This window comes from Equus caballus, chromosome 11 (genome assembly GCF_041296265.1).
Source record: "Equus caballus isolate H_3958 breed thoroughbred chromosome 11, TB-T2T, whole genome shotgun sequence".
In the NCBI taxonomy this organism is placed as follows: Eukaryota; Metazoa; Chordata; class Mammalia; order Perissodactyla; family Equidae; genus Equus; species Equus caballus.
This window is the reverse complement of record NC_091694.1, coordinates 42,850,944-42,864,873: the sequence shown is the minus strand read 5'-3', so window position 1 is coordinate 42,864,873 and position 13,930 is coordinate 42,850,944. Positions and strand designations below refer to the sequence as shown.

The 13,930-nt window shown below is 48.2% G+C and overlaps 1 protein-coding gene across 8 annotated transcripts in view; it reads left to right on the top strand.

Annotated features, from left to right (window-relative positions):
- The window catches only part of FAM222B (family with sequence similarity 222 member B), a 68,077-nt gene extending 57,088 nt beyond the window's left edge, over positions 1-10,989 (top strand). For 4 of the 8 annotated variants that reach the window (XM_005597626.4, XM_023653112.2, XM_070227727.1 and 1 more), the window contains one exon: positions 7,771-10,989. In XM_005597626.4, coding sequence (XP_005597683.2) covers positions 7,771-9,377 — 1,607 coding nt within the window. In that variant the 3' untranslated portion in view covers positions 9,378-10,989. The remainder of the gene's footprint in view (positions 1-7,770) is intronic. The other 4 variants (XM_070227729.1, XM_014727579.3, XM_070227730.1 and 1 more) reach the window with 1 other exon arrangement.
- Positions 10,990-13,930: the final 2,941 nt, after the last annotated feature.

Genomic DNA, 13,930 nt, shown 5'->3' with positions numbered 1-13,930 from the left:
TCTCCTAGAAGCACATCTGAGGTACATTGACTGTGAACTTTGGTACTTCTAAGATATTCTTCAGCAATGTGAGACACTTCAGTGATCAGAGAGACCCTCTTAAAAACTAGAATTCTCCAGTGTGTGTCATCTTAATTTTAATTGTTGTTGATAACTGTCTGTTGAACAACAAAGCTATGAGGATAAGGAGTTTTAAAGATAGATATATATCACCCTTCAAAAAAGTGTTTCAGTTTGAACCCCCATGAGGAATTGAATGAAAACTCATAGTCCAGATTACTTAGTGTATTTCTGAAACAAACTATTTACACTATTCTGTTGTTTTTAACTCTGAGTACTCTTTACCATGGAAACAGACAGTTCCCTTTGGCTTTGCTGTCTGCCTTCTGAGCCAGTGACCTCAGTTCATAGCAGGTGAAGAAGCTTTTGCCTCCAGAAGCAATAGGGAGCTAGCTTTCTCAGTCCTTCTGGGCATATTCCTGTTAATATACTTCCTACAAGATTGAGCATTTGAGAATCGTTTGTTATATTCCTGTCTTAAACTGACTGGAGTTAGGGCTTTGTACTTCATATTTTCCCAGATTCCTACATCCTATCCTTGTACTACATGATGTACAAGGAAAATACTCTATTCCTGGCTCAGTACCCTGTACAGTATCTTTTTTGTTGTTGTTTATTTTTATTTATTTTTTTTGAGAAGGTTAGCCTTGAGCTAACATCCAGCACCAATCCTCCTCTTTTTGCTGAGGAAGACTGGCCCTCAGCGAACATCCATGGCCATCTTCCTCTACTTTATATGTGGGACGCGTGCCACAGCATGGCTTGCCAAGCAGTGCCATGTCAGCACCTGGGATATGAACCAGCGAACCCCGGGCCGCCGAAGCAGAACGTGCGCACTTAACTGCTGCGCCACCGGGCTGGCACCTACAGTATCTTTAGGTAGAAAAATGGCCCTGGATCTGGAATAAACCTTCCTTTCAGAACAAAAAACGAGAAATCAGTGAGGCGTCTAGGCTTACTCTTTAATAGAAAAGGTGTTTTAGCACCTTACCTGAATCCCTTATGGCAGGGGTTGGCAAACTTTTTCTGTAAAGGGCCAGATAGTAAATATTTTAGGTTTTGTGGGCCCTGTGGTCTCTGTTGCATGTGCTCAATTCTACTGTCGTAGGGCAAAGGCAGTCCTAGACAATGTGTAAACAAATGAGTGTGGCTGGGTTCCAATAAAACTTTTTACAAAAACACAGCAGCTGGATTTTGGCCTGCAGGCTGTAGTTTGCTGACCCTGCTCTATGAGATCGTCTTCAGAGGTTAAGAGGTTAAGAATGGTCTAGCCTCTTGACTTTGTTTCTTTGAGGGTGAGTAAGACTCAGAGCCTGGGTGGTTCTGGAATCTGGCAAGTGAATTTAAGTTGTGTTTCTTCTACAACTGCCTGACGCAATAGATAAACTCCTCTGTATCAGCTTTCCCCAGCCTTTCTCTTACTAAATGCTGATCGGGTGATGAAGTTGTATGTGCTCCCTAGTCAGCCACATCTCCGTGCTAACTGTGTTGTGACTGGTTCTGGGCTTCCAGGGACACAACTGGAGAGGCAGTGTACTCGCAAGTATATGATAACCAAGAACAGCTCACTATCTTTCTTACAGGTTCTTGAACATACTCTGACAGCTTCACCCAGAGATGTGATATCTAGGGATGAGCCACTTGGGAGGAAAGGCACATTGGCAGCTTTCTCTTGGGTGCTGACATTGGATCTCCACTCCCTTCTCCCCAAAGCAGCCCCCAAGCAGTCTCTGCCAACCACTGTCCCCAAATCCATATTCAAGAATCGAGATACGGGGCCGGCTCGGTGGCGCAGCGGTTAAGTGCGCACGTTCCGCTTCGGCAGCCCAGAGTTTGCTGGTTTGGATCCCAGGTGCAGACATGGCACCGCTTGGCAAGTCATGCTGTGATACATAAAGTAGAGGAAGATGGGCACGGATGTTAGCTCAGGGCCAGTCTTCCTCAGCAAAAAGAGGAGGATTGGCAGCGGATGTTAGCTCAGGGCTAATCTTCCTCAAAAAAAAGAGAGAGAATTGAGATATCCTCTTTCCCTGGTCTCAGGCTCACCTGTCCAATTAGGGAACAGTGTACTAGAATCATTTTGACTCTCTTGTTTCTATCCTTAACCACACCCAAACCTTTGCAGAGGAGAAAACCCAGTGGTGGTTTTAAGCTTGTTTGCTCTCTTTTCTCCTCTCCCAAAATGTATAAGAAAAAAAAATCCTGTAATGTGACTTATAGCTGGCATTAAACATTTACTATTAAGGTGAGATGGAGCATAAGATGTCTCCTTTGGGAACCAGCAGCCAAGGACCTGCTCAGAGCCCAGGCTGATCAGCTATAGAGACCTTAAAACAAGTTTTGTGACTCTGCTCTTCAGTTTTTCTCTGCCCCCCATCCTCAAAAGGGTCTTAAAAGTTGCTGGAAACACAGAGCTTGGTATCTGGTGGGGTGTGGATGGGGTGCAGATGTTTATAGCTTAATGTACTTTGTATTGTAAGAGTCAGCTCCAGGCAGGAGAGATGGATCAGGGGTCAGGAGATGGGATATGTGGCTTTTTGGCCCAGCACTGTAAGTCCCCTTGCTAATCACTTTTCCTTAGGCTTGAGCCGCCATATGTACAGGATCACAATATTGATCCCTTCTAACTTCAACATTTTCTCTTCTCCCCTTCCTTTTCTATGTGTGTAGGAGGATGTAACACATTTCCCATCATTGATGTGTAATGTGCCATAAGCCAGGCTGGACAAGAACATCTTGGCTTTGGGTGGGTCCTGCACTTGGTAGCGGACCACATTTGGGGTTAGGTGGATGTCCTCCAAGAGTTTTTCTAGATTGTATATTCCACGATGTCACTTGCTTTGAGAGTCCTCAGCCATTTTGGAGCTCTGTACTTGGAAAATTTGTTTTTCTCTAACCCATCTTCTCTCTCTTCCCCAGAAAAACTTTTTTTTTAATAAAGATTGGCACCTGAGCTAACAACTGTTCCCAGTCTTTTTTTTTTCCTGCTTTTTCTCCCCAAATTCCCCCAGTACACAGTTGTATATTATTTAGTTGTGAGTCCTAGTTGTGGCATGTGGGACCCTGCCTCAACGTGGCCTGACGAGTGGTGCCATGTCCGCGCCCAGGATCCAAACCAGTAAACGCCTGGGCCGCCGAAGCAGAGCGCACGAACTTAACCACTTAGCCACGGGGCCAGCCCCCAGAAAATGTTTTTGAACGCTTTTTTCTTTGTTAACCCCCAGCCTCTGCTCCTATTTCCCCAGCTCACGGTCAGGTATCTGTAGTAGTGGCTCAATAAATATTTCTAGGCTGAAGTGACCAAAGGTCCTTGGTCCTCAAATCATCTTTTAGACAACAATGTTGACCTCCTTCATTGTAGAGTCTTGGGGCCTGGGACAAATGTCAAAATTATCTTCTCTACTGCTACTTTGTATGCCTATCTGCCCCCTAGTGGAAGAGCCAGGAAATGACTGGATAAACTCAGAAATATCAGAAATATTATTGCTAGCATTTGTTGCATGCTTACCATGTGCCAGGCACTATCTTGAGTATTTTTATATATGGTCTCATTCATTCCTCAATAATTCCATATGGGAGACTGTCTTCTCTTTTTTTTCAGGGGTGAGACGCGAGTGTTTGTCATTTGCCAACATCACATTACTGTTCAGTGACTGGGCTGGAACTCATTCTTGGGTCAGACTCCAAAGTCTGTGTTTTAAACACACTGCCTATGCCTCTCCACCAATAGATAGAGGTTCCTTCTGCATATGCACCTCTGTCTTCTGACCTACAAAATAGAAAGATAAACAGGGAGGTCCCTGCAGAGAAGCCCAGATTCAGGGAGGTTTCCCCCAGTTTCTGGAATAGGCAACAGTGCTTTCTGCTACATTAACTCTCAGACTCAAGTCCAGGAGATCCTACAGTTGGGGCTTCCTTGATCAGGTTACTTTGTCCTGTCTCTGAGCAGATTCAGCCAAATCTGCTGTCCTTGAATCAGTGCTGTTGACAGTCATCGTTCCTGTTCACAGAGTGTTTTCGTGTTCGTTGAATCTCTTGATCTTAGTAATTCTGTGAGGTGGGACAGTAGGTGCTGTCCCTGTTTATAAATGAAGAATGACTGAGACTCTGAGAAGTCAGATTATAATTATAAGCCAATGCTTGAATCTGGATTTCTCTACCTTTTTTCTGAACACAGATTCCCTATTCTCTACACTGCCTTATGTCTCAATTAATGGTGTCATGTACCAGGTATTTAAGTAAGGTGCTTACAAAGCTGTGGTATCTGTGTTAGCTGTGCACTTAGGGGAAGATGTTATAGAAGAAACAAAGGCTCCAGGGTGCTTGTGTGGGGACTGAGATAACAAAGTATTGAGAAAAACTTGGCTTTTTTTTTTTTTGAGGAAGATTAGCCCTGAGCTAACATAACATCTGCCACCACTCATCCTCTTTTTGCTGAGGAAGACTGGCCCTGAGCTAACATCCATGCCCATCTTCCTCTACTTTATACATGGGACGCCTACCACAGCATGGCTTTTGCCAAGTGGTGCCATGTCCACACCCAGGATCCAAACCGGCAAACCCCAGGCTGCTGAGAAGCAGAACGTGCGAACTTAACTGCTGTGCCACCGGGCTGGCCCCAAACTTGCTTTTTTTAAAGGGTTGGGCTTAAGGCTGGTATGTGAGGCAGGTGGTGCTGGATTCCCAGAATGTGGCCTCTTTCTTGTCCAATATACTCATCTCATCTTTGAGATTCTTCCTTAACAAAGATACTGTAGCCTGTGGCCACCCTCCCCACCCTTTCCTCCCTTTGATTCTGATTTCTTTATTTGAGTCCTCATTACTGCTGGCGGCATCAGTGGAGGCAGGATGAAGAGAACTAATCAGTGTAAGTGTCCCATTCCATACTCCTGAATGAGGCCAAGCTACCACCTGCCTCTGCAAAAAGAAACCAGCCTGAGAGTTGGTGTAGACTTGGAACAAAGGAACTCTCTTAGAGTCATGCACATAACGATGTTTCAGTCAACGACGGACCGCATATACAACGGTGGTCCCATAAGATTAGTACCATATAGTGTGTAGTGTGCTGTACCATCTAGGTTTGTGTAAGTACACTCTGTGATGTTCACACAATGACAGAATCACCTAATGCTGCCTTTCTTAAAATATATCCCTCTCGTTAAGTGACGCATGACCGTATTCAGCAAGCCACTGTACTCTTACTTGGCTTTTATAGAGAGAAGTCCACCAACATGGAGGATCCTGCCCAGGGGCAGATCTTCATTTCCTGTCTGAACTAAAACCCAGCAGCTTCAGCCTCCCATTACTCACCTGAGTCCCAGCTGGTCAGTCAGGGAGTACCTATACTGATGGCACTTACTGAGTATTTACTGCATGTCTGCTCTGGGGTAGGCACTGAGCTTGGAGTGTCACATGACTTTGACCAGTCAGACACCTAAGTACAGTGGTTGACCAGGGCAGCTTCCAATGGAATTCTGGTGCCTTTAGTTTAGGGACTCTCTCTCAGTGATCACAGACTTCTTTTCTATCTTCTTGTCCAGGAGAATGTAAGAAGGGTCATAAAGTGGCCTCACATTATGGAGACTGAAGCCCATTACGGGTCAGTTGCTTATAAGCAGCAGCAGAACTCAGACTGTGCTCTCAGGGATTTGACCTTCCTCACTAGCTGGTGCTACCTAGTGGACCAGAGAAGATTTCTAGGCCTCTCTGCCTCCCTCTCCTTCCTGCCCTCAGTTCTCATCGTCACACTCATTCTTTTAAGACCTTCTCCAAATCAGTCATCTTTTACAAACATTTCATTTATGGATGGAGCATCTATTCTGTACTCATAAGTAAAGCAGACCCTTAAATATGTTGGAGTGCCTACTAAGTTCAAGGTATTGTGCTGGTATTTGAAAGCACAAACTTTTTCCTTTCTGTACCCTTTTTGCTAAGTTCTACCTTGTTGAGCATGAGCCTGAATATCTCTGCCCCTCCTGGCCTTTTAAGCTTTCTTTTCTTGCTTCCAAGAGCAGCAGTTTCTAAGCACTTGCTGCCAGCTAACTAGCAATGTCACCAAACGAAGGCAGCTGTGTCCTTTTCTTTCTAGCGCAGTCACTAGCTACTTCTGTTCCAGTTGATGCTCAGTGACGTGACTTTGAATGGAGTCTCCTTCGGGCCAAGCCAGCTGAGGCCACAAGCCAGGCATTCATTCAGTCAGATTAGTCCTTGGTCTGTCCTGGCTGCCTCCCACAAGGAGAGGCAGTAGCGGGGGAGTCAGCTAGCTGAGCCTAAGCTCCCAGCCAAGCCCCTCTCCTTCTGCTTTGGGCAGTCTGTGTACTTAACTCACTCAGCAAGCCTTTATTAAGCACCTTCTGTGTATACTCAGGGAAGACCCTCCCTCAGAAAGAGGGAGAACAGAGCAGAGACCCCTTGCAGGAGCCTGGCATCCTTAAAGAGCTCTTGTTCTTAGAACCTTTTCCTTTCTGACTGGAAGCACAACATCCGCTGGAGCCCCCTGATGGGAGGCAACTGGAGATGGGAACAAAGAGACTGTTAACATTAATGAGGCACATTGAGTGGGTATTTCCGCACTCTCCAAAGGAAGGCAGGTTTTTTCCTCTTTCATTTTGGAAAGTGACAGCTGACAAGCGCCAAATACAGACTATTTTTGGCTCTCAGGACTTAAAGATTCTCTGAATCCTTTCTTCTCAATTCCCTCCCTGCTGCCCTGTCATTATTGTCACCCCCCACAAGGAAATAAATAAAGCCTTTTGATCTTCACACAGTCAGGCAGAGAGTAAGCTGTAAACAAAAGTGAACTTGTGACACGGAGATGGGGGAGGGATGTTGGCAGCTTATTCCTCTGCTCCTGAAAAAAAAGCATCCTGTCTACTGTGCCAGGGTGCGCACCCAGTGGGCACGGCATCCCAGCTGCCAAGGCAAAAGAAAAAGCTGATGCCTCACTGGCCACTGTAGACTGAGTAGGAGTCACTCTGGGTGCCTTCTTCACCAGGGTGTCATGGGGAAGGAACTGAGTGGCCATGGAGGGCCCTGACAAGCAACTCTGCTTAGACCCTTCAGTCCCTGGGCCAGCATGGGCTGGTAGGAACCTGGAGAGAGTTCCATGTAGGGGAAGAATTCTTGGTTACCTCATAGAATTGGTCAAGTTCTGGCTCTCCAAGATATGGGACTTTTGAAAGTTCTTCTGCTATTCTGATCTTTAGTGACCTCATTTGTAAAATGGGAACCTTGAGAGTACCTGCCTCCTAAAGCACTAGCAAGGATTCATTGAGATAGCCTGTCACTTAGCACAGGGCCTGGCCCATTACAGTCATGCACCACATAATGATGTTTTGGTCAACAATGGGCCCGCATATATGACGGTGGTCCCATGTGATTAGTACATGCAGCCTAGGTGTGTAGTAGGCTAGACCATCTAGGTTTGTGAAGTACATCCTGTGATGTCCACACAACGACGAGATCACCTCTCAATACGTTTCTCAGTATCCTGTCATTAAGTGATGCACGACTGTATGAGTACTGACTAAATGTCAGCAGTGCTTGTTGCTGTGGGGGCGGAGCCAGGGTCTGAAATGAAGACTAGGGACAACAGCTTAACCCTCCACCCTAGGCCCTCAAAAGGGGGATCTAGAAGGGCTGGTTGGCTTGGCACTGATGAGCTCCCTCTCCTTCTTTGCTCTCCTTCCCCTTCCCCTTCTCTCTCTCTAGGGGACACTACACAGAAAATGAGAACTGCTCACTATCCTACCCCAGCCGAATTGGACGCGTATGCTAAGAAGGTCGCAAACAACCCACTGACTATAAAAATCTTCCCCAACAGTGTGAAGGTTCCCCAGCGGAAACACGTTCGTCGTACTGTGAACGGCCTCGACACATCAGCCCAGCGCTACAGCCCCTACCCGACTCAGGCTGCCACCAAGGCAGGCCTGCTTGCCATTGTCAAAGTGCCAGCCAAAAGCATACTCAAGGACTTTGACGGCACCCGAGCCCGGTTGCTCCCTGAGGCCATCATGAACCCCCCCGTGGCGCCCTATGCTACTGTGGCACCCAGCACTTTAGCCCACCCCCAGGCCCAGGCTCTGGCTCGCCAGCAGGCCCTGCAGCATGCACAGACCCTGGCCCATGCCCCTCCCCCGACGCTGCAGCACCCTCAGGGTATCCCGCCGTCTCAGGCGCTGTCCCACCCTCAGAGCCTACAGCAGCCTCAGGGCCTGGGCCACCCTCAGCCCATGGCCCAAACCCAGGGTTTGGTCCACCCTCAGGCCCTGTCTCACCAGGGTCTCCAGCACCCCCCCAATCCCTTGCTGCATGGAGGCCGGAAGATGCCAGACTCAGATGCCCCCCCGAATGTGACCGTGTCTACCTCAACTATCCCCCTTTCAATGGCGGCCACCCTGCAGCACAGCCAGCCCCCGGACCTGAGCAGCATCGTGCATCAGATCAACCAGTTTTGCCAGACGAGGGCAGGCATCAGCACTACCTCAGTGTGTGAGGGCCAGATCGCCAACCCCAGCCCCATTAGTCGCAGTCTGCTCATCAATGCAAGCACCCGGGTGTCGACCCACAGCGTCCCCACACCAATGCCTTCATGTGTGGTCAATCCCATGGAGCACACCCATGCGGCCACAGCCGCATTGCCTGCCGCGGGCCCTGTCAACCTGCCCACGGGCATCTCTCGAGCCCCCACTGGCTACCCTAGCGACCTCAAGCCAGTCGCCTGGAACCAGCACCAGCTGGCCCACCTACAACAGATGTGCAGTGAGGCTGGTGGGACGCCGGCCCCTGGCCTGACAGGCAAGCATGCGGCAGGACGCGAGTTGGCAGGGCCTGGCTTTGTGGGCAAGGCCCCTGCCTACCCGCAGGAACTCTGCCTGGCACAGTCCTTCCATCTGAAGCCACCCCTGGAGAAGCCAACCCCATCCCCACCAGTCAACGGCCTGGCAGCCCCACTGGCCTATCCCAATGGTCACTACTTCCAACCTCTGTGGAACAACATTTTGCCCACTCCCAATAGCGACAGCTCGGGGTCTCAGGACCTCACTATGCCGTTCCATGGTGGGCAGCCCACAGGTGCACCCCTCGACTGTGCAGCGGCTGCGGGGGCCCACTACCGAGCTGGGACTGGGGGCGGTCCAGTGGCCAGCCAGAACAGCTTGATGCAAACAGTGGATTACCTAAGTGGGGATTTCCAGCAGGCCTGCTTCCGAGAACAGAGCCTGGCCATGCTGAGCAAGGCCCACCGAGCCCCTGGCAACCGAGCCCCTGATCCCACAGATAGTCGAAGTCTTCATATTCAGCACCCTGGGTATAGATAGGTGGCCCCGGTGCCCTCCACATGCTTCACATCGTACATCACCTTCTTAGGTTTAGTCTTACTTTTGAGTAATTGGATAGTTTCAAAGTTTCACTGCTTCAATGTGATCATTCTTAGATGTCTAAGAAAGGGAATTTGCTGGGATCTAATTGAGGACAGAGGGGGATCCTCTGTGCCCTCATCCCCCCCCCCCCCCCCCCCAGCCCCAGCAACTTTTGGGTTTATGTTAGGACCTAATCCCAACCCCAGGGTTTTCTCTTCGCTACCTGCTTATCTTCCCCCAGCTGTTTCCCACCAGCCGCCTCCTGTCTTTTCCTGCATCTCTGCCTGTTTCCCTTAGGACTGAGGTGTGGGCCAAGGGAAGGGTCCTAGGTGAGGTAGCTGTAGGTGCCCAATCCCCTAAACTAGGCCTCTGTCTGTCTCTCTTTGGGACTAAGAAGCCGGACTTCCCAAGTGCTCTGGAAGCTAATTCCTTATTCACCCAAAGACCTCAAATTAAAACTGACCCAGTCTTCATCTTCTCCCAGTCCCTTTCCATTCCTCAAGGCTGTTTTATATCTACATTGACCGCAAAGCTACTGCACTTGTCTTAGCCACATTCCTGAAGGGCATCCACCTGAAGTGCAGGCACTTGGCCATGGCCTTGAGACGTGGGGGGGAAAATCCGTCTTTGCATTGGTATCTTGTTTCCTGACTCCCCTTTGCAGCCCTAGAGAACCGCAGTGACCATCCAGCATACCCAAGATCCCTTTCACACAGCCTCTCTCCTGACTTCACTGCTGCCCTCATCCCCCTCCCCCCTCAAAAAAACCCGATGTTGCTTTAGGTAGGTAAGGGATGATCACATTGGAGTTTGGAATTAAAAACACCAAAAAAGGAAAAAAAAAAGGAAAAATTCATTTAGTTCTCTCTACACTGGCTAAGAATATTGCTCTCCACTCTAAGTTCTAAACGTCATGTTTCTGTATGAATGTAGTGCGGGTTTGAGTAGCATTGTGTGTGAGTGGCCCCACAGGTACATTCATCCTCTAGTCACTTCCTTTCGCAGCCCCTCAGTTTAATGAAGAAAGGAAAAAAAAAAAAAAACACAAAGCCTTAAGCTCTTTGAATTCTTCCTTTACCAATGAGCATGGTTCTAACAGTTGGAGATGGGCCTCCACTGGAAACAGCCCCTCCTGCCCCTCGCCCTTCCTCGGCGCATACCCCCATCCACTCCGTGCTCAGTGTCTCATTCCTAAGTGATCATTAGTTGGCTAGAATTTTACCTTTCCTGTAACTTTAAGCTTAGATTATGTTTTGTTGTAATCTTTTGCACCCTTCTGTTAAAGATGCGTAGTTGGGCTCTAACTTTTTTGGGGAAAAAAAAACCAAATAAGCCCTTACCTTTCCTCTTGTCTCTGGGGAATGTGAGCTGATGTTCTTATTTAAGATTTTGAGTTTTGTTTACTATCCACTGTTCTTTAGCCAGAAATTCTCTAGTGATCTGAAACAATGTGACTGAAGACCAGTTTTTAAATTATGTGTTGGCAGGTTGCCTTATATTTAAAAAGAGAAAAAAAAAGAAAAAAATGCCTGATTGTGTTATGCCAAATGATAGCAACATGAAGTCCTAATTTATTGTTCTGGATTGTTTTCCTGCTGTCTGTGAACACTGGTACCTCCTTGTCCCCGAGCCCTCAGGAGCACCTGCAGCTTCTGGTGCAATGCCTTCTCTCAAGGCATTGGCCACCATCTCACATCTCACCCAGGGCCCCCTTCTGGTTCTCACTTCTCTGAGTTAAATTGAAAGAGCACCACTGTCTCCCCCTTTGCCTTGCTCAGTCTCCAAACCAGATATTTTTGCTGTAATTTTTCCAATGCCTCTCCCTGAAAGGTGAGCTGCCATTTTAGGAAATTGGACCAGACACCAACTTGGGGGCTTTAAATCAAACCTCAAACCCATCTCTTCCTGTGTCGGGGTGCAAGTCTCTGAAGCTCTCACTCCCACTCCTAGTCTGCATGGAAAATGTACTGTGATTACCCCCCCAACTGCCCTGCCTTTGGTGTGAGATGTTTCCTAGTTCACCCTGAACCCCTCTTCCCCCCTCTGCCAGCCAACCCCCAACCAGCAATAAGGGTCCAAGCCAGGGCCTCCTAGCCACACTCCCTGCCTCCATCCCACGCTGCCCCCAGGGAATACCTGGATTCCTTGCACTGTCCACACACTGTAGCATTCATTCTCCATCTCCCTCATCTTCTCACCTGTGGTGGTTTATGGGTGTGATGGGATTTTTAAGATTATTATAAACCAGTAAAAAGAAAAAACTCACCTTTTGATCTTGTCCTATTCGTTTAATGCCGTCAGTGTTTGCGGCGATTTTTTTAATAAGTTTCTAACATGTCTCATTTGCTAGAAGGGAAGTAATTCCTCATTTTTAAGACAGGGACCCCTAAATTTGTCCCACTCAGAAACCCTCCCAATCTGTTATCCCAGACCAGGTGCTGTGGTGAGTATCAGGAGTGGAGTTGACAGTTCAACCAGACTAGGGGTGGGGGGTAGCACCCAGCCAGCTGGCCCCCTCACTAAGCAGGACTGTTAGGGGGTTGGTGGGATTTGATGGCTAAGTATGGTTTGTTGCCCTTCACTAGAGACCCAGAGTATACTGCCACTTTCACTCCAAGGACCATCAGTCATTGAAAAATGGAGACCTGGTTTGCTAATAAGCCAATTTAAGACTAAACATGTACCTCTCTCCCCCGTTCTCCCACCTCCAACACTTTGGAATTTCTGAGGGCCTCTGACAGAGATGGAGGTGGTAGGTGCTGTAATCTGTAACATAAGCAGTGGCCTGAGTGACTTGAATCCAGAGAAATTTCCCTTTTTTGTCTTAGGGAAAACAAAAATCCAAAAGAGCTATTTAGATTCCCCTTCTCTCCTTTCTGCTGAGTTTGGGTTAAGATGTGATGGAGGGAAAGATTCCACAGGATGTGGGATGCAGTGAGGGTAGAATCAGACCTTTAGTAGCAAGAGTCAGCAAGTGGCTCTCAGAATACTGATGAAGTTGAAGGCACCCTCTCCTGAACATGCCGTTTTCTGAAGGTGCTTTGTCTCCTTTCCTATACTTATGCCATTCCTGTGAAAGAAGGCCCTCTTCTGCCTGTGTCAGATGAGACCGGCAGTCAGCCTAAGGTCACAGACCTAGACAGAGTAGACAGGTGAGTCCAGCTCTGCCTCCACAGCAAACTCCTGGGATAGGTGCTTGGGGAGTCCGGCTCATACTCTGATGCAAAATCTGGGCTGAATTCCACAAAGCAGCGATGGCTGCCTGCAACAGCACTGTTACGAGGGCTAGACTTGGTATGGGGTTGACTGCAACATCCCATTGTTGCACACAACTCTAGAGGGCACCGTTCAACCATGTGAATGTGCCCCCTGGAATGGTGCAGTGCTAGCAGAGGGAGCCCAAGCTTGATCTGTCCTGTTTGGCTTCCCTCAGAACACCTGCTAGAAAGGTGGGTTCCACCTGTGGCCTGAAGCAAGCACTTAAGACACTTCCTCTGCTACAGCCCATCGTTCTCCCTATCAATCAGCTTCCAGGCCTCATGGCACAAGATGGTTTATCTGGTGAAGGGGCCATCTTTACCTTCTCAGCAGGGCCACTGGGGTCCCATCTCCCCCAGATCAGTGAATTTGACCTTTTGAAGGCTAAGCTGGTGGTTAGTTTCCCAGGCTAGCTGTCTCAGCTTCAGACCTCTCCTTTCACCTTCTGCTAAGGGCTCTGTTCACCTGAGCCTCTGCGTGGGAGACTGGAGAAGGCAAGAACTATAGCCCTTGAGCCTTCCCCCTACTAGATACAGTTTCTGTACATAGGGCCTTTTCTCAGGGTCAGGTGAAAAGAGTGAAATACTTTCTGCTGATTAGTTAATCTTTCCAACAATCTAGGAGGTGAGCAGGATTACTCTCATTTTACCAATGAGTAGGGATCCCCCATGTAGCTAAGAAACTTGCCAAAGAACAAGCACAGCAAGGATCCAAACCCGAATTAACTATTGCCAAAATTAAAGGAAGCTATACTTCTAAGGATTGCTGGAGCTTAAGACAGACTCCAGGCCCTGCCCTAAACCAGCTGAAAGATCACTGTGAAGTCAATTCACTCCTCTGTTCCTATCTCATCCGTCAAATATGGATATTCACAGGCATCCATCGAGGCCTGTGTGAAAGGCAAATGCCTATGGATGAGGAGCTCCAAGTGCCTTGTACACCTCAAAGGCTCCTTTGCTCAGCTTAGTCCCTGGGTGGGCTGGGCTTTGGAGTTAGATTAACATTCATCAAGCACTTATTTTGTGCTGGGAACAAGCACTGTCATTAAATCTTCACTAGAGCCCACCAAGATAGGTCCTTTTATTGTGATAAAAGCTGCTTCAGGTGACTATTGTCTTAAATGAAATAATGCATGTAAAGTGCTCAGCAGTGTCTGCCACATGAAAGTACCCAGTAAGTGGTAGCTATTATTAGACCAAGACCTGCCTAGGGCAAAGGCACTAGTCTTTGGTGGAGTGTGGATCACGGACTCC